Below are 25,204 nucleotides of genomic sequence, written 5' to 3' on the forward strand. Positions count from 1 at the left end.
TGCACCCAGGTGAAATACTGTGGAAATACTTGCACCTTCTCTCAGAAAATAATAGCCATTCTTCTCAGTTAGGAAAACCTTTTAGAAGGAAAGAAGAGCAGCAACATGGGTAGGGAAACTCCATCAGAAGAGATAGAGTCCCTCTCTCTTTCCACAAGGACAGAATCTTGAGGAAAGGAGGATTTAACTTTTATTGACTGCCTTACCAAGCACATCTCAGTTTTTTAATCTGTTTGAAGAGAGGTCTTATTTTAGAGCCTAATAAAATAGAACATGTGCTAGTTTAGAGATTGGGAGCTTCCTGGTGTACCTTGATGTGCTCATTTGAAAGAAAAGGTGGGGAGTAGTTTCACATGAATACTCTAGCTGATTCAGGGTTCTGTCACAGCCTGTTTTTCTTCTCTCCTTTTATGTTAATTGGACAAATAGAAAATAATTAAGAGGGGACATAGAACAGGCTACTTGGCTCAATAAAAATGTCAGCTTGGCTGCCTCAATGTAATAGGCAGAGCTAATGTCATTTGGCTAAATAAATGGGTGTGTTTTGTGCAGCATTGTGGTTGTCCACAGTGCTTTGAAAGCAAAGATTATGACAGCTCAGCAACTGCAGGCTAGTGTGGCCTGGGGATCTTAGAGCAGAAGAGACCTTGCCAAGCTTCCAACAGGAAATGGTCTTTATATCAAAGCATCGGCTATGAGGTCAGAGAGTGGGCCATGAGGCTCAGTAGGGCAAGGCTGGGCACAGTTTAGCTGCCAAAATGGCAATTCTGCCAAATATAAGAAATAATACAAGTTTTTAGTGAAGTCTGGTCAGTGTTTCTGCTACTGTCCTTGTTGCATGGTGGTAGTGTGTTGATACTGAGATGTTGAGCACTGTATGGCTAGCAAATTTGCAGTCTGGAGATCTCAGCATTGGACTTGTCCAAGACTCACAGATTTAGATTGGTGGCAAGGATTGAACTACATTTATTGTAGACAAGTACAGCTCTAACACTGTTGGCCAGGTTTGCAAGCTAACTTGATCAATGCCTTTGCAAGCCCAGCGATACACACTGAGCAATGTTCCAGTGACGTACAGAACTGCTTTTGTATCTGTGTGGAGTGGAAGGATGGTCAGTGCAACCACCACCTATGCAGTTGTTTGTTGTGCCTGTAGGATGGCTGCCTCTCTCCTAGCATCAGATCCTCTTGTTGCTAGAAAGAAGTGTTTCTTCTTTTGCTTACTTTATTTCCCACACCACTTACGTAGAATTCCTTATACTGAAGCATGGTAACACAGTTGCATAATGCTGTGCATTTAATTTCTGGCTACAGAATTGTTATTAGCAATATCAAACTAAAACTTTTTTTTTTTTGAAGAGTGTGTAGTCTTTGCTGCCTAAAGAGATGCTAGCAAACTCATTTTCATGTTACTTAGTATTTGTTGTTTTTTTTTTTTTAAGTTCTCACTATTAGCCCAGAAATGTAGAGAAGTCTTGTGCAATTTCTCTGATGCTGCAGCATTCTCAGACAGGTTTTCTTTGAATACCAGTGCAAGGGTGGAATCTTAATGGTCAAACTGAATGAGCTGCTAGTTTATCTGGGAACAAGTTTCATTTCAGCCAGATACCAGTACTTGACACATCTCTTACTTCTCAGCTTTATTTCTCAGCTGCTAAATGCTGCAGTTCAATAGATTTTGTCTATTGAACGTTAGATAAATATAGATGTGAAGTTGGAGTGCTACCAAAGACCTGATCTGTGGAAGAGGTAGCCATGTGAGATGGGGAGAATTTCTACCTTCAAGGCTCCTAAACCTTAAATGAAAGGAGAGTCCTTTAAACCCTGACCTTCAGCTTCTGAGTTTACTTTGTTCACGTTCTACTTCAGGAGCCACATACTGGCTTTATTTATACTTCATAAACTAAATAAGTGTGTGACCCTTTGTCCTACACGCAGGCAGCTTTTTTTTTTTTTCTGGTAGAAAAGATTCTTTATGCTATTCTGAAATTAATACTGACAGACAGCCTCTTAATAAATCTATATGTAACATTTTTTACAAGTATTTAAGTAAGTGCTTTACGAATATGATTGCATGCCCAAAGGGCAATTACTGCTGGGAGGAAACAGCCACACTTGCAAGATCGCAAGCAAAATCAAACACCCTCTTAGTATGAGAAAGAGAAGAATAGTACTCCAGCTAACCTTAAGAAACTTAAATGGCTAAGAAGAAGCCAGTCTACCGTAGAGCCCAGTGACCCTGGCTAGTGACCTGGCCTTTCAGTAATCTTCCGTGTCTATTTGTTTTTCATCTCTTGTGAAAATCAAATACTGAGCCAAAGCATTAGTTCAGCCTGGAGTCCGATATGTTATGTCATATTTTGGCATTGTGCAATCACTGATGCAGGGTTCATCTTGAGCAAAGAAATAATGAAACTGTGGCAGAGAGATCTGCTGTTTCTGTTCCTGAGGAACAGCTTGATCTTGTTGCACCCACAGATTGGGTTGGTAGCTAAAACTAGCTTCTGCAGGATGCTATGTATCCAAAATGGGCACTGTCAGTTCACTAAATGAACTGCTAGATTCTGCTTCCAGCCTGGCTCCCAAGAGAGGCTAGTTAGTGCTAATCCTAAAAAATCAGCAGTTTCCCTTGTTGCATGCCAGGAGGACATTCCAACCAAGTCTTGCATCCTCCTCCACCCCACCAAGCCTCCCAGTACCATCAAATACCAAGCCACCACTGCAACTTTGGACAATAGTTGGTGGGATGTAGGAAGGAGGCTTGTGTCAAGCATGTGTGTCTGTCCCTTCGCCGATCGTTGCTTGGCAACTGTTCAGGACCTGGAACAAGACTTGGGGGATGGAGAGAGGGAAGGTTTCACTGTGGCCTTCAGCAGTCCAAGGTTGCATGGGGAGTTCTATTCTTTTCCTTTTTCTTCTAGAGCTTTTGAGCTAGCATTTGCCACAGTGTTGATCTGCCACTTGTCTGAGGAGAGAAAGTGGGTGGATGTTACTGCCGAGGAGGTCTTAAGCCCTTGCTTACTGCTGGAGAAGAGGGTCTGCAGAGTACAGGCAGATATATGGTCAGAGCGTGAAATTAACACAGGAGATGCCTTACTAGCTCCAGCACTGCACAAACACTGCACTGTCAGTATCTCACACATCACTACCCTCTTCTCCTGTCTGCCTACCACAGACAGCACAGGAAATTCCACAAGAACTTCTCTCCCCAGTTGCAGGTTTTTTTGTACTCTTTTCTCTGCAGAGAGGTTGGTGCACAGGTGTTAGCATGGCCCAGTGACTCTGAACTTCTTGCTGCTGCCTGTGACTTCAGAGTGATGAGGAACTTGTATGCCAGCCACACTGGGGATGACATTTCTTTTACTGGTTTGGCATAGTCAGTGTGGACAAATACAAGGAGCTTGATTCTTGAATGGGAGTGGGTTTGGACTGTAAGGCTGTATCAGAGCTGGCTACCACATTCAAATAAATTCAGGATAAGTGGATATTTTAGAGTCCACTATTACTTCATATCCTTGCCAAATTACTTGAACAAATTGCTGAACTGCCTGCAGGTGAAGGTTGCACAGTATGTCATCTGTGATCAAATAATGCCTGTGTGTGAGAGAGACTGTAATCTCGTGAGTGACATAGGCTTGTTGCAAGGTGAGTAATGCAACATGTGACCATGTACTGCATCCTTGAGAAAGTTTTGTTGGTTTTTTTTTTTTTTTTTTTTTTTTTTTTTTGTGTGTGGTGTTTGACTGAATCTTAGTTTGGTCGGCACTTCACCAATACAAAGGAAGTCGTTACACCTTCTCCATAATGCCTACGTACCAGCACAGCAGTAATAAAAAAAAAGACTGGTTAGAACAGCATAATGTTAACTTTTTATCTGTTGCAAACCTTTGAAGTTCAGCCACCTTCACTGACTGTAAGAGTTGGCGTGCAATACTCGCATTTTTATTTGTCTGGTTATGCTGACGCAGACAGTAATGATATCAGATGGAATAATTTGTATGCAATAAAAGCATAGCATGAAGAATGTGCTTCTGGCTGAAGTGAGAAAATCACTTTATCACTGGAGTTTTTTTAAACTGAAGACTTATTTACATGGCAGCTCTGAATTAACATGCTGATGAATTCCGTGCAGGAAGAGTTTACACAGGTTCCTTGGAAGAATTTAACACTTCAGATTTCTCTGGTTTTTCTGTATTTAGGAGATCAACCCCTTAGCCATATGCTCTAAAATAAAGGATAAAAATTAACCATTCTAAGACTTAATGCTGCCATTCTTCTCATATGCTTTGGAGTAGCAATTATCTAGTAATGGAATTACACAGTATCCACAAACTGTAGTTCACAGTTAAGCTCTCTCTCAAACAGAAAATTACACTAAGAAATCAAAAAACAGTAAGAACAGCAAGGGACAGTCTTACCGTGAAGAATTACATGGCGTGGGAAGCCTATTGCCTTTTGTTCTTTCTGCTGTTAATGCCCCAATCTCAGCTTCCGTGGTGCTTTCTGAGAAATCAGAAATGTATTGTGTGTTCGAAACACATTTCAGTATTAGAATTCTATTTTGGTATATTTTGCACAAACCTGTGTAATCCTTATAGCAGATGTTTATCTCTATCTGATGTTTTATCTTCAGACTGCTCCCAAAATAATTCATCCTCCTTGCCTTTACTTGATAAAGGTGCTGAATGTTGGCTAAGGAAAACTGATCCATGTTGCTGTTAAGTGACTGCGTCAGGGCTGGTGTGAAATAAAACGGTTAAAGACCACCTTAATCTTTCTGCCTTGCTGGGTGTATGCAAACTGCATAGGGCCTAACACTTGTTTCAGCTCCTGTGGAGCGATTAAAGTTTCATAGGCTGTTAAATTTCCTTCCCTACCTTTCTGCTGTCAGCCAAGGGCTGATAAAAGCAAGCCATTCCAGAAAGCACAAATCAATCACAGATCAGCACTCTCTTGTTTAATACATTATCTCTCTTTATAAACAATTTTATTGTTTCACACAACAAATGTGGTTAGAAAGAACAGGTACAATATACAACTTGATTGCCTTCAGGGACTAATGGATGATAGGTTCAGTGAATCCTGAGGCCTTCCAGGGCTTGGGATAACAGTGCGGAGCACCACTGCAGCTGCCGAGCCAGGGGACAACTTTGCACGTGCATGCAGCTGAGGAAGCATAATTGGATTTACCTTTATTATCCAGACTGAGAACAGCAAAGGCAAGGAACACATTCCGATTTATGTAAGAAATTTGAGTTGGGTCTACTTGACCCATGGTTTTTATGTCAATCAAATCTGCTTGTTTCACTAGTTGTAACAGTCAAGAATTGTCTTCATGAAGCTTGATGTAAAGAAACCAAACAAATCCATTGTATCAACCGTATGCTAATAATTCTAAATCAATCACTGTGATTGATAAACACGTGGCATTGCTTGGCAAATGAGTGTTAGCTTTGTATTTTATCTACAAAATAACAACATTGGGTTAACAACCGAAAGAAAGAATTAAAGGCAGAACAAAGACAAAATTTTTTATTCTTGGTCTGGATGAGTATTTGGAACCTATAGAGGTACTATTAAACACTGCTTGCGTATCTCTAGTGGCTGAAGTATCAAGCTAGCCTTAAGGTTCCTTGTATTGAGAAAGTCCACAGAGAAAGTCAAGAGCAATGAAGAAAGGGTTTAAACTGTACATACAGCTCAGCCTTAATGTTATTTGCTACAGTGTATTAAGACAGCACTAGGAATTTCACATACTAAACCGCAGCAGTCATTTAACAAAAATAAATTTTAATTACAGATGGAAACTGCTACTGGCAATATAACCCTTAATACTTTTACCTTTAGTTGTGATCATCTCTACTTTTATGTTATCTTCACATCGACCCTGTCTTTGAATATGACAATTTGGGGGGGGGAGGGAGAGGACAGTGTAGCTGATGAGGAAGAATTTGCAAAAGGAATGACGGAGAAAGCCTACAGAAACTACAGCAAACAGAGGAGCCAGGGAGTAGAGAAATGAAGGCCTCCATGGGTGCTAGAACATAGGCTGACAGAGGTATTGGATAATAAGCTTCAAATAGCACGTATTTCCCTGTTCCCACTAATTTAGCCGGAGTTGCTGCCTGAAACAGAGGCAAAGTATTGCTATTAAGGTAGCAGCTGGAATACAGTCAGCATCACCTAGCTGATCCTACACCTACACACATGCACCCTTCACTAAGCTCCACACCCCTTACGACTAGCATGATACACTGCTGAAAAATACCAGTAACCCAACTGTCAGCATTCACTCAAACTTCTCAGCTGTTAAGGAGAAGCATTTTTAATGGAACTGCAAATAAGCATAAAGTTGCTTCCAGGACTAAGTCTAGAGTAGTTGATAATGATTAAACTACAGCTACTATTAAAGAGGCAAATTGAGATATTGGGACACGCTACATTTCCCCAGAAGACAAGCCAGAAAAGGACTGATTACATGTACGTGGGTGTGCAGAAAGTGAAAGCTGTTTTTAGCCCAGCAATGTAATTCTGCTGCAGCCATTGGATGTCCCAGATTTGTGTGTGTGTGTGTGTGTCTGGGTATGGAAAGATCTATTTGGAATCATTGTTTTTGACAAGATCTGAGACCAAACAGTCAAAAGCAGAAAGAGGAAAACAAGAGGTGTGTAACGTGACTAGAAGACAGCTATAGAATTTGTAACTAACTGCTGCTCGCCTGATTAGTATTTTAATTTATAAACATGGGGGGTAATGACAGGGAGAGTCTGCATGCAGACAGAATAAAGGTAATGCCTCTGGCTGCTGTGCACAACAGGCTATCCAAAGGAGCAGGATTCATGCAAAGCTGGTACAGATGGCTCAGTTAAACATTTTTAGCTAGCTGTCATTTTAAAACACTAGTGTAGACAAGAACAGTTGTGCTAGCCAACAGTGGTTAACTTAAAAAAATTAACTTATTCTTGGAGCTCAGCATCTTCCTCATGCCACTGTAGCATGTTAAAAGCCGGCTCTAGAAACTGGTCAAGCTAAAGCTTTCAGGAATCTCAAGCAATGTAGCATACTTTAAACACTGCAGAAGAAAGGGGAGGGGGGGAGTTGTCAAACTGTTGCTAGAATGAAGAATGAACTCTGAATTTAGCTTATCTAGTAGAGGGCTCAGATTCTCTTCTCCCTCCTCTGAGTCTTGCACTTAGTTGCTCCTTTGAGAAGTAGAGAGAAGAGACGAAGCATTTCAGAAGTTAATGAACCTTTTGTTTAGCTTTCTTAATGCAGAAGTGCTGATCATGCAGGCCTTCAAGAGATGATACAACGCCATACCTTTTTTTTTTTTTTTTTTTTTTAAGGATTGCTACTGTAATTCAAAGAGACCCTGAACTATTTAACAGGAGGGGAAAAAAAGACAAACAGTATTTTGAACTGTTCTGAGAACCCTGAAGAGAGGTCCTTCTGGTGTTGCATCGTTGATAGCGGTGGATGACTTCAACACCTTGCTTTTACAGATGTCAGCTTTGTAAAAATATTTTGAAAAACTCTGAAGTCTTTAGAACTCTATTTAGAATGGGGTTTTCCATCCTCCTTGAGCACACTTTGAAAGTGTCTTCTGCAACTCAGAAGATAAAAGGGACTAAGCAACAAGGAAGTAGCGGGTGCCATCTTCTGTCCTTTCACATGAAGGGAGAGCCGACAGACAAGAGTAGGTGTCTATGACTTTATTCTCATTACTTACACAGTCACTGCACTGTGCTACAAGTTATTGACTCACAGCATCCTACTGCATGTTATTAGCTTTGCACAAACCTAGCAGAAAGGAACATTCTGCTTACGGTTAAACCATTGCCATCAACACTTGCTACTATCCGAGAAACAAAACCCTTTTGTTAGAGAATGCAGTCATCATCCTTAAAAACTATATATAATTTCAGTAATCTTTTCCTAATGCTTCAGATGCACATATTGAATTTGGAATTGTTTACAGTTAGTATTACAAAGTTCTGCTTGTTTTTCTTCCAAAGAAAATAGCAGCATATTGCAAAATAAGAAGGTCCTGTAGCAAAATATGTAGTTATTCCTAAATAATCCATCAAAAATGTTTTCTAATTATGACAGTACTGTTTCATTTCTTTGCATATAACATATCTTGCAGAATTGACTCAGACAAACTCTACACAGGTATATTCACAAAGATAAAGCAAAAGCTTCCTGTAGTACCAAGTCAAGAAAGTTGGTGCTGTTTGGCAAGAATTATTTGCTTCTTTACCATTTTATGATCTGGGCTGACTTGAAGAGGAAGGTGGATGTGATCACTAAGAGCTTGTCAATTTATGTCCTCTGCCTCCTGCTTTCACGCCTTCTATCCTCCTGACACAACTTCAGATTGGAACATGAAGCACGCAGATTTTATGGGAAGGTGTATATGGACAATATCACATAGCTGAAGTGCAAAAAACCCCGTAGCCTAACATCCAGAACAAGTAAATCAAATCTGTATTAAGTTTTAGTTAATTGAAGAAGTAGCCTATTGCTGTAGTAAATGCACATGGAGGTTAAAACTTCTATAGACAAATGTCCATATCTTAATCTGCTTGAACTAACATGCATGGGCTTACAAGAACAAAGTTGATGTCTTTTTTTTTTGTGGTTCCTGCCTGCCCGCCCCCCCCCCCTCCGGTGAATACTGAAAAGCCAAAAAGAGCAACACTCAAGCAGAACTACTTTCAAATACCCAGCTGCACCTGCTGACTGCTTCAACAAAAATGTAAAATTAAGACTAGAAACAAAGAAAAGTATGTCCTTCTCACTGATATCTTTGAGAACTGTCATTTGAAGTGGCTCTTCTCAGCAGCATTGAAGTTTGTTGTCCTAGAAAAGCTGCTGATAGTGAGAGCTAAAGCCTACTATTGCACAAATTCACTATGTAAAATGCGCACTGTGAATACTTTTGAACAGTTAATCTTATGCACTGTTTTTCCAGTGGTCCTTTCTGTAGCAAAGTACGTACAGCCACACTCAGCTAAGCATAAGATTATGAACTGGTTACACCAGAACTGTATCCTTATACAGCAGCTCCTGCCATATCAGCTTTTGTGTTGAACCACAGCTTACATTATTTTTATTCTGTGTGCAGAATTCTAATCAGATATTTGAGTGATGAAATAAACATCTGGTGCCAATAAACACAGTTCATTTTAAGTAGTGTTGTCTTAAATGTTTTCATTTGTTTTCTAGGTAGAGAAGTTCCCAGGAGCATGTAAAATTATTTCCATCGTGAATTGGCTACAATCTCATTGTCACGTTAAGGGATTACTTCAATTAGACCTTCTCTTTGCTGCTCCACTGATGACTGACAAGTTCAGTAACTACGCTACAACAAAGAGAATGTTAATTCATTTGTCTGGGCACTTCACTGTGTACACATCAACTATGAGCATAGGTGCTCTCAATTATTCCCCTGATGTACTTCTTGGAGTCTATTATCAAACTTGTATTTTTAAGACATCATTAGTATCAGTTTTCTTTCCTGGCAAGTGTTTGTACTGAAACAGTAATTGTAAGATTAAAAAATAAGTGCTTTTATCCCTTAGAGAATTATACTTAAGTTGGAACATAGTCACAGAAGGAACTGCTATGATTGTAGAATGAACTGAACACCACAATGAGTACAAAATTAAATATAACCAGGACGTTGTGCTCAACAGGCCAGGGGATTACAACTTGCCCAAAAGAAAAAATTCATGCAAAATTCAAGTTTTGAATGCATTTATCACCTTCCGTGGAATAAATAAAAGCAGTTCTCTTTTCAAGGTGTTGCCTGTGCACTACTGAAGAGTGGTTCATGTTCTCAGGCACCTCATTTTACAGTTCCATTGCTTCTCATTCAAGACACCAAACTGCTTTAAAACAAACCGGTGCAATCAAGGACAGGCTCTGGCATAGCAACCTTCACAGGCAATTCTTTCTTTTCCTCGAAGCCTTGGCTAGCAACCAGCTATAGGTTTGAAACGTGACAAAAGGCAGAGCTATTTTACATAACTTACCTTTACTGTAAGATAGCCATCTCGTTCAAGAATCACACATTTTTATAAATGAAAGTACCATACTAATTTTTTTTTTGGGGGGGGGGGAATGAGTGTACAGGCACAATTTTGATCTCAAACAATTTTCAAAAATATTTTAAAATAATCACCTTGATATTCTCTCTGCCTCTAATACATTCAATTGTTTTTTAATTAGCCCTGTGTTTCTAGCATCTAAGTGATGAAGAAACAATAGTTATTCCTGTACATATCCATTATGAATACAGCCCATTATGATTTGGAATACAATTACTCTCGGCGCAAAAGTTGTCAAAACGCATGGAAGAGACATTTTAAAACTTTTATGTCAATGATCCAGTGCACAGTATGCATTTGACTTAAGACTATGAACTTATTCATTTGATTACTGTCTCTAACCTCAAAATTAAATTGACCGATTCTCAGGCTACAGTAGATTTAGCCAGATTTGCTTACAAACTAAATCGCTAAACTTGAATCCAGCTGAAATATTATCCTCCCCTTCCAAACTGGCAGAAAATACTGTCCACCTTACACCAATTGTAAATTCAGCTTGAAGTTACTGGCCTAACATTGGTATTTTCCCCATTCGTATTTCTCACATGACCTTGCAGCAGAAATGGTGCAAAATAGTAAGACCTGTTAGAATAGCAGAAAGGAATTCAAACTTTAATCTGATTGGTTTAATTTTTTTTTAGCAGGAGGAAAAAGAATAAAGTTACAAGATTCTTTTAATATTTTCACAATGTTAAACTAAAACTGAGCTCTAGGCTACATGTGTAAGTAAATCTAGAACACAAAAGGGTTAAATAAGATCTTCTTTTAAGATACAAGAACTTAAGCTTTCTTTACGTTTAACAAACTTCACAGAACAGATACTGCAAAGGAACAACCCCCTCCCCAACTTTTTTGTTTAAAGTGAACATTGTCCATAATTCACATGAACTTTAAGTAGTGTTCTCTCAAGAACCACCTCGAACCGATCTGTGCACTTGTAACGAGATTAAAGAGAATATTAAGGAGGAACAAATAGCATCTTCAGTATTAATGCAGAAAAGTCTTGTGCATCAATCAGAATGCCCATCAAATGCTATGATAGGATTTTGTAGGAAAAGAAAGTGCGTATCACAGCAGCCACCAAAACCCATGTTTTTTTAAACTCACGACAAATGTAAATAATATCCTCGGACAGTCCCTCTCATCAGGACCATTTCCTGAAAATGCAGCACATTACAGAAGATTTTGCTGCTGGTTTCATATTCTTCAATAATAACCATAATAAAAGAACAGCTTGCCTTTTGGGTAGCTTGCATTTTATAATGATGGGACACTTCTGATTTGCTTCATGGTTAATTAACGCTAATACAGTCAGATGCTGAGTATACGTGTGGAGAGACATACAGATATTCTTTGTTTAACATTAGTTGTCTCCTTGTTAAGTGCTCCTAGCTGGCTACCAAAGTAACAACATAACTTGGCCTATAAGGAGTTAGTTACCTGTAACAAGTAGAATGGAGGATGACTCACACAAGCTTACTCCCAAAACGCTGGGGTTTTTCAAGTGACACGTTACTTCACCCCTCTGATGTTTTGTATCTGCCCAGTATTTGAAGATGAGACAAAATCTTTCCCTCCCTCAGGTTTTCTTACAAATGTACCTGATTGTTAATACCTTACTAATAAACTGAGAAGCTAAATTCACTCAGGATTAAGCTGGGCCACATCAGTACAAATCCTTTTTACCTGCGTAAACCCTGTGTGCAGCAGGAGACATGCTGATAATTATGTTTGCTTTTTTTTTGTTTCCAAACTGACAAGACTGGTGCGATTCAGTTCAGCTCAGCTCAACGCAACATACGGTAATACAGAACCATAGGTCTAAACAGATCCAAAACATTCTACTCCACGTAATGCTTTTCACATTCACTTGCTATACTTGCTTTGCAATAGATGCGGGCAGAGATTTTCACGAGAGCGTTCAGCTGCATAGAAACAGGGCTGCTATAGCCCATCTGATTATCTCATTGACACTGTGGAAGTGAGGAACACAATCTCAATCTGACAAAGGGTGCTTTACCGGTTGTTCCCCAATACTGTTACTGAATTCCGTTTGCTACAAAATGTCCTTTTTTTTCCCCCCAATATATAAGTCTAGCTACAGAAAGTCAGTCTGTAGAATCCAGCCATGGCTACTGTGCTGTGAATTAGCCTTATTTGATCAATTATCAGATACCTGCACTTAGCAAAAGGCAAACAAGAGCCAATCAGGTTTCGGCCGGTGGGAATGGCTGCAGTGCTCAAGGTATGTGGAATCTGTTCACACAACTTGTAGAATCCCTGTGGATGCCATGTAAAAAGTATGCACCATTTACTGCTCTGGGATGGAGTTGGCTTTAAAGTGAGATCATAATTTAACTGAGAAGAAAGAAAAAAAAACAAAAAAACCCTGATAGGTTCTTTATAGTAAGATAGATATAAAAAATTTTCATAAGAATCTCTGTCCCCTTTTCTTTTTGGCTTCCTGGGAAGAACCAGAAAGATGTTCCTACCCCAACAGAATCCCTGATGCTGGTGACACTGCCTAACTCAAAAGCCACACGCGATGAAGGCACGAGTGACCAGTCAGGTCTTCTGGGCTTAAGCAGCTGCAGTTGCTGCTCTTAGTAGTATTTCACCTCCTCAGGATTCACTAGCAGTGAAGAGGTGAAAGGCTGCACATTAAACAGTTTGTCTGAAAGCTATGTGCATAGCAAACTTTTACACCAGCTTCTATACAACTACTTGTTTTAACTCTGCAGCTGGAATGTTTCCAGCATAAGGCTTTTAGAGTGACTCCAGCGATAACAGAAGCCTTTGGATTTTTCTTGTTTTGTTTAAATCCCCTAGCCATGCTCAAAAATAATATTTCTTCATGTTTTATTTTTATACGGTGGCTAGCAGGCACCTTAGTAACCAGCCAGAAATCAATTTCAACCACCATCAACGCCTAAACTACAGTACCAGGACGGTTGGCTAAAGAAAGGAAACTGATTGGCTGTAGTCTGAAACTTGCCTAGTACAAGGTGTCTGGCTGACTTTGTCCTAAATAAGGCTAACATTAGTGAACTAAGAGAACAGCATTTGGTTGCAGTCTTGCACTCAGGAACATCCTTCGCCAATGCGTTGGCAAGATCTCCCTACTTTCCGATCCAGTTTCACCATTTTCATAATGGCTTCCTCACGCCCACGTCCCATGTGGTCAAATGTGCAGTCATGTTGTTCAGGCAGGCGATGCAACATACAGAACACATAACCTACCATGGAAAGGGAGAAAAAAAGATACAGTTAGGGACTTGGTTAAAGTGGCAGGATCTTACCTGAATCAGAAGTGAGGGATCACCTACTGGGAGATTACTCCGTTCTCAAAAATTAATGCCAGCTTTAAGTTTTCACTTCTCTTCTTTACAGGGTATTAATAAATATCTGGTTATTTACTGCATTTTCTTGAGTATTTATCAACACAGTAACAAAGTCCAAGTTGTATTAGGTTTGGGGTTTTTTTTTTTTTTTTGCCATCCTCTCATCTTATAGAGGAAGCCTCCAAAATCATCTAAACTAGGAATGCCTACATAGTAACAAAGCTAATATTAAAAAAAAAAAAAAAAAAAAAAAAAAAGCTGATGACCTTCACCGAAAACTTTTCTACTTTATGTGTAGCTGGTTGTCATTTCTGAAATTCATGCCTATGGTACTTCAGATTTAGCTCCCAAGCAGGCATTCAAGTCAGAACTGTTAAATGTAAACACCTTGCTTCCTCCTTAGTGCCAGCACCCCAAGCTGTGAGCGGCTGCAGGAGAGTTCACTGCGCCATTACTATTCCAGTTTTCAGAAGCTTCTCTTCATGAACTGTTCTGACACTAAGCATGGGGGGTGAACAGGCATTGGACATAGGGACATGTCATGCCATATCATCTTGCTCTGTAGCTGAAAAAATATAGGTTATTGGGTTATTGTCTCTTTGTTTAAAGCTAGTAAATGTTAGTCAGTTTTCCAGGGAGCATGCGATTCAGAAACACACGGCAATATGTTTTCCTACAGGCGAGGAGGGCATCTTCAATACCCACCTCTTCTAGTCTACAAAGAAAATAACTTTTTTTCTTAGCTGGTCCTAACACTTTATAACAGTGAAGAAATTGTCTTAAATTTCCTTCCTCTCAAATGATAGCTGTAAGTAGTATTAAGATGATACAGTAGGGGAAAGAGTCCCACAGTTGCAGGGTTCATGTAGTCCACTGTATATGAAAAAAAGTATGATACTGCCTATGTGGCAATATTTTTTCTCCCTGATAGTGCAAAAAGCATCCTTCTGCCTCTCACTCAACACTTTATATTACTGCTGCTCCCTGAAAGCTCAAAAGATACTAAAACCACAAAATGATGGTATCTGAGAAATGGAAAACGATAAAAATGAGTGAATGACAGAGAGTGTGTGTTTGTGCATATATATACACACACATAAATGAAAGTGTGTATAAAGTATTTCAAGATCCTGGACTATAAAACATCAACAGGCTACTTTTATGTTAGTGTGATTGTTAAGAAAACAGAAAAGGAAAAGGTATCACACATGGAATTATTAAGAAAAAAAAGTGAAGAAAAATTGATTTATCTTTGCTCTTTGTTTCAATAGTACCAGCTATGAAAAGACGTGTCTATTATCCGTGGCTGGCTCTGAAACTCAGTTCCAGGAACAAAGCAAAAAAGACAAGTTTTTTGTATTGGTATATGCGATTCAGAAACATGGATGGAAAGATGCAGATGGAATCGATCTATATCTTGCCCCTTGTGATCATTGCCTCCACTCCAATCTCAATCTGGGTCACATACCACACACCACACTCAAATACAACAAGTATCTTTCTTGAAGTGCCAAAAATTCAAGGTCTGATTGTTAAAATGAAAACAGCCTTGGACTATAGTTAATACTGAACAGGGATTTCACTCAGTTCTCTTACAGAAAGGATGGACTGAAGGTTTCCCTTATTTCTTAAAATAAGACTTCAAATTACTGAACCAACATCCACTGCAGGCCCAAGAATACATAAATACCTGACTAGATGAGCTCAAAAATCAAGTTTGTCATCTTATCTGCAATGGAGGTGTAAGAAGTAGATGCAAGAAACCCTCCAGATACGGACTGGGCTGCAGTCGTTTCAGTCCGTTGTAGGTAAAAATGGTTTTAAATCTTGATGGCTTTACAGATCCTGTCCACATGGCTAACAAGCATATGTAGAAATGCTATTTAATGTTACCTAAAAGACATCTTGAACATGTATACAGTCATCTACACAACTTCAGCAAGACCCATTTGACAATTCTATAAATTTAATAAGAAAATACACATACAACATGATTTACCAATTCTGAACCTGACCTTTCAATTGTCCCATGTCCTCACCTTCTACAAAGCCTCCTGCCTTTTTCAGACCAGTGTAACTTCACGATGTTCCATCTTACTTTGCCACTCCCCCGATACAATCGATTCTGTACTTTGCCATATCTTTATGTCTTTTTTGAACACCTTTTAGTTCTTTTTAGAGAACCTGTTTTCATGTAAGAAAAGATGTACGGTATGGCATTTTTTTCCAAATTAAGCATATTATTTATTTTTTCCTGTTTGTCAAGTACTACTTTATGCATTCTTCAGTAGAATTTCAATAACTGTCCACAAAGAATGATTTTCATTTTCCCAGGCTATGGAAAAAGTATGTATAATTTTCAGCAACTAAATTATCTAAACCTGTTATTCATGTATCTATTTAAATATGTACTGCTAATTAGAACTGATAATACTTAATGAAAGAATATCCAAGATAGTTTGCATATATTGGCTATTCTTATGGAGGGGGTTTATTCTTGTGGAATTAGCAATGGGGATCTTCTGAAAGTCTTGTTTCCAAGAGATTTCAGATCTTTAGTCCCATTGCTCCAAATGCCTGAGTCACTTTAAAGATTGGAATTTGTATTTTTGTAGGTTTTCTTTAAAATTTAAAGGACTTTAATACTGTTATATAGTAGCTAGTTGAGTAGTTCTGAACATTTTTTTCATTAGTTCAGAGTGGATATATTCAGTTATTACTGCTATATTCACTCCTTGCTTCTTCACTGGTCTGGGAATCAGAGCGCACGTTCTGTGGTCTGTGTGTGCACAAGTGCCTGATGTCGTACCGAGATCATCAGTTTTTACAACAGTTCCATTATTAACTTATGTGCCCTGGGGCAGAAGGTCAATATATGCACTTCTATTTTGATCCTTAAAGACAATTCAGTTTCAGAGGTGAAACCTTTTCTCCTGAGAACTCTGCTTTTATGCTCATAAAGGAAGTTAGATTAATAAGCTCTTGCAGTGTATTTACTGTTAAGTTCATTATGGGAAGATATCACATACAGGTTGTCTCCCCTAAAGGATTTTACTGCAGAAATGCTTCTTCTACCACACTATAACTAAAAGACAGAATAAATAACTTTCTGGTAGGGGAAAGAGCATTGCAAAAGGGAATCCATCAGCCAGCTAAAGTTAGTTTGCCCTAGTCATCAACCAAAGATATGCCAGACTTCCACTCCAAGCATAGAAGATTTCAGTCTAGTAAATGTAATAATACATTTCACAGCATTGCAATTGTTGTTTTTTCATCTTGGAAGTAAACTATGAATCACCTACTGCTCTGGCCTCTAATCCAAACATCTTGGAAAAACACGATGTAGTGCGTCAAAACCTCTGAGCTCCTCTAAGCACCCCAGCACCCACTGCACAACACATCATCAAAAATTCACTTCCATTTCGTCACCAGAGCCTAAATGGCTAAAGCCATAAAGCAGTGTACCATCCTTGCCTTACTCGTACCCATATAGATGAGTCTTTTGCCTAGGACATGCAAAAATAGCATCATTCAAAGGAAGTCTAAGATTGCACACAAGTAACTGTGAAGTTGCTTTCATCATTCCTGAGGAATCTGCTGGGAAAAGGCAATTGGAGAAGACAGAAAACAAAATAATCTTCCATATTCAAGACCAGAGAATACCACAGGCCTACAGTTTGCTCTGTGTGGGTGATGATGACAAATGACTGCGCATTCAAGAGCACTGGCTTGACAGGACTATGGAATGACAACAAACAAATATTTAAACTAAAACCTACGTTTAGTTCTTTCTGTCTTCAAATTCTGAGAACAGTAAGCTACTAAAATACCAACAAAATGATATGTGAAGCATCAGAAACAATTCAACTAAATGGCATCATAATCCACAATACAAAAGCCAAATAACAATCTTGGAGGGTCCTTGATTTTGTTAAATTTCTTTTTTCTTTTTGTTAACTCAATGGAAAATGGTCAGACTTCCTGGAACACGGCACAAATGCCCAGTAACTGGATTATTCTACCAATGGAGAAGCGCAGCACACTGGTGAGACTACTCTAGTGAATGTCCTTGGCCAGGCATGGTGTAGTCTCAGACTTCCAATGTACTGCTGGCGAACTTCACACTGTTACATAAGGTATGTAATAAATACAGTGATCCCTGTTACGTGAATAGCATCACGATAGAAAGGAAGCTGCTTTTTCTCTCGCCTCAAGATTCTGGTCCTAATCTCATAGATGAGACATTCAGAAAGCTGCTAAAGGAAGACAGATTTGTTTGTTTTGTTTGTGAGCATGTTTTGAGAAGTGGTGAAAGTGCCAAACAAGCTTATTAAATATTTATATTTATACAGCTTACACATTTACAAAGTGGCTTAAAAACATTGAAAAGTGTCCCTATTTGAAAGATCTTGATGTGTATTATCTAAAAAACAGTTACATGCTGCCACAATTACAATAGGAAAAACAAGGCTTCTGACACTTTAAAGTCACCTTACCTGCCCACTAGTACTGCTGTCTATCATTTTAACTCCCAAGTCAAAAAGCAGAAGTTCAAAACTGCCAGAATTTGCAGCCATTGCAGAATTTACAACCAAACTAATAGCAGAATTTGCCGAATTTTAGTAAATAAACAATTGGTGTCTGTATAGATCTCCCTATACAAAGCCTACTCAAAAGTAGCCTTAATAACGGCATAGACTTATTCTGGTGCAGAATTCTGTGCTGTATGCTTTGGCTTCGTCATGTGCTTCACAAGAAATTTTACCTTTCTTGCTAATTTGAAATTCTAATCAATAAGAGGTTCAAACACAACTTAAAAAGACTTTGTAACCTTAAGAGACGAAGGTGCTGCAAAAATTCTCTTCCAAAGGTGTATTATCTAACAAGGTATCTGTGAGTCTAAATGCAGATTTCTGTGCAAGAACAAATTTTACTGTATCTTTAGAAGATGAACATACCTACAGGATATCATACAACACAGCACAACCAGGCAGATCAACCAGCAGAGAAGATCAGCTCACGCAGTGATACACGCTGCTGCAGCACTGTTAAGAATAATTAGCTATCGTTCCCCAAAAGAGTTTAGTAATCCTCAAACCAATGTTTGTGCATCTCCCCCATTCCTTCCAAGTGGAAAGATGACTTAACGTGTTGCAAATGCCACAAACAATAAAGCTATTTTTAAAAGTGTGGGAGGGAAATATTTTTCTTTTTTTCAAGATATGGAATATGTAAGAAATGAATGTAGGAGTAGAACAAACAGCTACCAGGATACAAAGCCAAGATCCCAAAGACTTGTGCATTGAGTACCCGACAAAACACGTGTTCTCTGGATTTCAATATAATCGAGCTTGTTCCTCTAATATTTCAGAGATTTTTCAAAAAGAGCATCCAGCAGCAGAAGGAAGTAAAAGTGTCCTATAGTCCAGCCTAGAAAAACTTCCAGTGTAGCTGGTATGCACTGCTGTTTTACAGTATAAAAATATTCTAGTCTGCTGATATTCTCCTTCTAGACAGCTCCATTCTTGCATATACCCCAATTATCTTTTCGCACTCTTCTGTGGGGAATGCCCTGCATTGACATTGTCAGATTTCACTACACAACTCAATGAACATTCAGTTTTACTGACATTTTCTATAAAACCAAACCAAACCCCAACAAGCTAAACAAGCTCTTCGAAGTAAGTGAGCTAAACTATTCTTCAGTTTCCCTTTCCCAGCTTTACAAAATGTCATGGACTTTGATTAAGTGCTAAGTAGTTCAGAATAACTTGGCTAGGAATCTTGTCATTCCTTCCCAAGGGGAAAGGGGAGCGAGCCACATTATGGTGAAGCTTTTTAACCAAATAGATATATTTATTAAAACTCCACAAAATACAGCATGAGGCAGTCCATTCTATCATTTCCACTCCAAGAAGAGTGGATGGGAAATGTTAACCTCTTAAGTGCTCAAAGTTAGGAGTCTCTAAATATTAATGCACAGCATCTTAAGAATTGCCCTCTCAAGGCATTTCAGTTCCACATCCTTCATACACAGTACAGCTGCAAAAGATTTGGGAAACACAGTAGGAAGAAGTGTACATAACTTGTTTTTTTAATCATTTGCTATGGTCAGTACAACTTGCCTTTCAGTATTTTCTTCTTTATATAGATAATCTATACTTAACTCATGGCTACCAAAGTGATCAATAACTGAATCAAAGAGAGGAAAAGAAAAGAGGTGGTATAAGACACCTTAGAATGTTTCTTTTAACCTGCCAGTCTGTCCCTGGGACTGGATGTGCACTTGGGACTTCCATCCTGCTCTTCAGTCAGTCATAATCTCAGGTTTCATGCTAGAATCATACAGCCCCATGACACCTCTGATGCTACATAAAATTTTATGTCTGAGACTGAGGATGCTTATGAGATGCTGGAGATTCATTTTGTATTTCTACTACTGGGTTTATGCTCAGAAGAAGAGAACAAAGTTGTTTCCCCTCCCCCCCACTTTCTTGCTCTATTTTGCTATCTACCACAAAGAGGGCAAAGAAATATGTACGAGTGTGCATTAGAGACAAAAAAAGCTATTAGTGAAAAAAAAACTGCCCAGGAAATGAATGGAAGAATTTGTATACAAAAGAAAGATGATGTCATCTTAATCCTGTAACAGCTACTGGACAGGTATGGTTAAAGATTCTGCAAGAATTATTTAGGCTGCAAGGCAAACACTTTGTATTTCCAAGTTTAGTCACGTATAACCCGTGTTTCAAAGTGTCTTCTGTCTATTTTCTTGACGATTGTAAGCCTGGGAAGCTGCTTTAGGGAGAACGCAAGAGATGCAGTTTTGCACTGTGGAGACTCTGCAAACTACCTTTAATCCCAATTTGTGCTGATTTCAAATTCACTTTCCTATTTATCTTACTACTTGCACAGAAAGCTGTCAAACTATTTTTTCCTCCATTAAATGTGACACAAATCTTGAACAGAGAATTTATATCACTTGAGGACAGAGTACATGTTGATTTTTTAGTGGTTTTTTTTTTTTAATTGAAAATTCTTAAGAAGGTCCTATGTAAGACACTATTGTACTCCTTGACTTTGGAACTAACAAGAGCTCAAAAGAAACATTTTCCTCCTATTTCTTTGAAGACTATGTATGTGGAGTGGGAAAAACTCTCCTAGATTCAAGTCCTGCTTTTGCTTTAGTGGATGCCAACTCCACAGAAGTAGGAAGCACCTTCAGAAACAGAACTGAGATTTTTCAGGAAGTTTTTTCTGAATTTCAAAGAATCCTTGTAATAGTAACCTGCAATTAAAAAAAAGTTTGTTGTGCGTCAGGTGTTACTAAATACTGAAGGTCTCAGTCAGGATCATATCTTGGTTCCGCCACGTACCACAAAAGAATGATGGTTAAAATCTTTTGGTTTGGATCACTTTCCTTGCTCTACAGAACACATGCACATTAAAGTAACTACTTTTACATCACAACTTCTTCACCCCACTATGGATTCATGAGTTAAGGCCATGTCGTGGTTTTGTTAGTGAGAGGGGGCCTAAGGTGGTAGCTTCTGTAGGAAACTGCTAGAAGTCGCTCCCCTTTGTTCAGTGGACTCGGCCGGGCCTAGGGCGGACCTGCTGCTGGCCAAGGCCGAGCCAATTGGTAGCAGAATGTCCCGTGATAACGCCTCTGCGATAACATATTTAAGAAGGGGAAAACAGAAAAAAAAAAAAGGGAGAAGAGAAGATGTGAAGAAGCTGAGCGGGGGCAAAGGTGCAGAGGGGGAGGCGCAGGCCTCATGGGCCTTGCAGGCCTCACCCTCTGGCCTCTCGCCAGGCAGCCGACTGGGCCCAACTCGGCCCAACCCAGCTGCAAGAAGTGGAGAGGAGATGAGAAGTGAATAAGATGTAAAAAAGATCCTGAGAGACATCTACCAGCCTGTTGTGAGGAACAGCTGCAGACGCCAAGGTCAGTTCAGAAGGAGGGGGAGGAGTAATGCGGCTCCTGGCCAAGATTCCCCTGCAGCCTGTGGTGATGACCATGGTGGAGCAGGTTGTCCCCCTGCAGCCCATGGAGGTCCACGGAGGAGCAGAGATCCACTTGGAGCCCGTGAAGGACCCCACACCGGGGGAGGTGGATGCCTGAAGGCAGCTGTGGCCCGTGGAGGGCCCGCTGGGACAGCTGTTCTAGAGGGACTGAACTCCTTGGAAGAGATGACCCACGCCGGAGCAGTTTCATGAAGGACTGTGGCCCGTGGGAGGGACCCCACAATGGAGCAGGGGAGGAATGCGAGGAATTCTTCCCCCAACCATGAAGCAGTGGCGTGAAACAACATGTGATGAACTGACCACAACCCCCATTCCCTCTCCCCCCCTGTGCCGCTTGCGGGAGGAAGGTAGTAGAGATAATATTAAGCTTGGGAAGAGGGAGGGGTGGGGGGAGGTTATCTTGTTCTCTGTCTCATTAGCCTGCTGTTTGTAGTAATAAATGAATAGTTTTTCCCAAGTTGAGTCTGTTTTGCCCGTGACGGTAACTTTAAGGATTTCTCCCTGTCCTTATCTCAAACCTCGAGCTGTTTTTCCTTATATTTTCTCTCCCTGTTCTCTCAAAGGGTCGGGGGAGTGAGAGAGAGACTGCGTAGTCTGGTCCTGATCGGGCCTGAACTACGACAGGCCAACATCTATCAGAGACAGTCTAACAGAGCAGCTTTGGTACATGATTACTCGCACAGATACAGCATGCAATACTCACTTTTAAACTGCTTTATACCTCAGAAGTCACTGACCTACACATTTTATCTGTAGACTCCCCTTCCAACTGTATACAGTATACGGCCCTTAATTTTTTGTCTAAGTTGCAATCCGCAGCAGCCAGGCACAAATGGTAGCTCTGACCCCACAAAGCTGACTAACCAGCTAGCACAAATGGTGGGTTACCACTGTTGTGAAATGCCTACAGAACTGGGGTATGATACAGAAATTAGCATTTTAATTTGTCCCATACTTTCTCAATATAACTGAAAGAAAAATATTTCTCCAAAAGACTTGCACGGTTGTTGAAGCACAAAGGCAAAATGGTTCAAGTTTAATTTAACAAGAGAATTTTCAAAAGAACCATTTTCCTCCCAACAACTTGCAGCATCAACAGTGATGCCAGAGAGTAAACAACAACGTACGACTAACTTGAGGGTGAGGAAAAGCTAGGTTCAAAATTAAGAGTTTAGACTTCAGGCAGGTGAATAGTTTGTTTTTTTTTAAATAAGCAAGTGATCTTGCAATAATATATTTAGGTGGAATTAATATCACTGCTACACTTGCAAAACAACATTCACTGTCATGTGCAGGCCAGAGAACACATTGAAACTGCACTGCATCTCCCCTATCATTCCTCGTTTCACAAGGTTATATCCTGTAGGATGTGGGAGAGTGAATCCAAAGAACAGAACACGCAGTAAAAAAAAAAAACCACCAAAAAACCCCCAAAAAACAGAATTATGCCAAAAAGCATCCTAGAGAGCAAGAGTAGACAGCTAATATAGCAGAGGTAAACCATAATAATAGATAACACTATTGCAAATGGTAGTACTCATATAAAAGAAGATTTTCCATAGGCGATACCAGCATATAAGGAAGTATTTATTTCCTAATCAGAACATTTGAGACTAATGCAAAATCCTTTTAAAAAAAAAAAAAAGTTCTCCTGAGAAAGGTCTGGTGGATGACAGAGCTATCCCAGCCTCAATGCAGGGTCTTGTGCAGTGTTTGACATTTTCAAGAGCTAGATGAGTATTAATACTTCCAGAATTCTCTCTACACCAAACCCACCCGAGCTAACACACTTCTCCCAGAAGCTGAGGATTTAATTAAAAGCCAAAGTGTACTCAGTAATGTAATTAAAATAGCAAGCAATACCGCGTGATTCAATAATGTATGTGTATCACTTTGTTTAGCCCAATGAAAATGCAGGAAAGATAAGGCTACTACAAAAGAACTGGAATGAATAACGAAAGGGTCTATACTAACACACTGTACGTGTTGTATTAATTCTAACTGTTCTCCTGGATCCTGCATGTATTTTGACTTCAAATAATAATGTGCCGAATATGATCCCAGCTTTGACTTTCAGCATATTTCCTGAATGATAATATTTATGCCTTGGGTTTAAATACCTTTCTAGAGGTTGCACCATATTGATCCACAGTCTGACAACAGCTAGTCTTGCTGGCCAAATCACTGGAGAGAAACAGCTCTGTTTCTTTTAAACCTAAATGAAATTTATTTTATGTCTTTATCCCCTATTTACACCTTATGTTCAGGGTCTTTTAGATTACATATTCTGCTCTATGGAAGTCTTCTATTCCTGTAGCCTCTTGCTATCTATGTCCAGAGTAATTCTTCTTCTAACAAAGGGAAACAGAGCTCCATTCAGAAGCTCTATTTATACCATAAAGGAAAAAAAACGCTTAGAGTGACATATACTTCCATCCTTCCCCTGTGTTTTTGGGTGCAAAGACTTACACAACATTCCGTGCTCCTGCTTGTTCAGAATACGGCGGCTCTCCCTGTACACCACTTATGCACAGGTTTGAGCAACTTTCAGCAACTCAGGAACGTTTAACGGCTCTGAACACCTCTGTAGGTAAACATTTTCATTTCAATACATACAAAGATACAGTTAAATAAATGTGTTACTTTTAAAAACCCTCTGAAGAAAATACTATGCCTTCATGATTAGAACATCCATACAGTTTTTCAGCTCTTGAAATTTTCCTCTAAGGCCAGAAATACTTAATATCAAAAGCCCCTGACAAAGACTAATATTATTCTTTTAATTTTTTGTGAAAACTGATGCACGCTGATCTTTATGCCATTTCCTTAGAACCCCCACAACCACCCTAGCAGAGAACCAGAGAGTCTCAAGTCCCCGCACCTAGATTTAACACTTTCTTATTTATTGAAGAATTTAAGTCTATAGGTGGCATTTTCCTTTAGGTAGTGTTTTATTTATTCAGTCTGTAGGAGAAAAAACCCCTCTAGTTTCTGGAAAGAATCCTACCGTTACAAGGTAAATTTTGTCAATTCCTGTCAATATAATTTTTCTCCTCCCAGTTCTGATGCAGCAATTGGTGTGATTTTTTTTTCACCAAGAAAACTCACTGGGAATCATTCCTCCCTACCTAAGCCTTACCTCATGGTCAGTTGAACTAGCTGGTAACCCTGCTTTGGGATTTGTCAAATGATTATAGCATATTTTTGGGCCTTCAGTGCTTACTTCAAATATCAAGCACATTAGTAAAAACCACTTACGTGCATAGCTATTTGCTAACATATGGGCAAATATGTTTGATTCATTTGAGGGGGATGCTTTCTAAACGCACAGTCCTTGTGAAGCTGTAACATGTGCCTGTGAGACTGGATAAGTAAGAGCACTGTAAAGAAAGAATTTTGATTAGAAAAGGTAGAGCACTTTAACCTTCAAAAAAGTTTCCTTTGACATCTGGCAAGTAGGTGGCTATTATCTTCATTTTTCTGATAAGAAAAAAAAGACTGAGCAAATTACTGCCCTAAAGGTACTGAAAGAGATGGAATTAGAAATAAGGTTGTCTCAGATAGACTTTTATGTTCAAGTTCGCTAGGCCATGTGTATCTTGCGCATACAGGACAATTAAAAATGACACCTTCTTTTACTCTATGCGTATGCTTCTTTCTTCTGTAACCACAGTACAGGCACGTACAGAAGAGACCTAATGCCACACACCAACAAAATGCTTA

At 39.4% G+C, this 25,204-nt stretch overlaps 1 protein-coding gene across 2 annotated transcripts in view; it reads right to left on the reverse strand.

Moving 5' to 3' along the window:
• Positions 1–4,942: 4,942 nt before the first annotated feature.
• ZFAND3 (zinc finger AN1-type containing 3) overlaps positions 4,943–25,204 on the reverse strand; it is a 149,396-nt gene continuing 129,134 nt past the window's right edge. For both annotated transcript variants that reach the window (XM_086743562.1, XM_086743563.1), the window contains 2 exons: positions 8,899–13,348; positions 4,943–8,837 (listed from right to left, as the gene is read on the reverse strand). In XM_086743562.1, coding sequence (XP_086599688.1) covers positions 13,194–13,348 — 155 coding nt within the window. In that variant the 3' untranslated portion in view covers positions 4,943–8,837; positions 8,899–13,193. The remainder of the gene's footprint in view (positions 8,838–8,898; positions 13,349–25,204) is intronic.

Source organism: Chlamydotis macqueenii, chromosome 3 (genome assembly GCF_036417535.1).
Source record: "Chlamydotis macqueenii isolate bChlMac1 chromosome 3, bChlMac1.mat, whole genome shotgun sequence".
Taxonomy (NCBI): Eukaryota; Metazoa; Chordata; class Aves; order Otidiformes; family Otididae; genus Chlamydotis; species Chlamydotis macqueenii.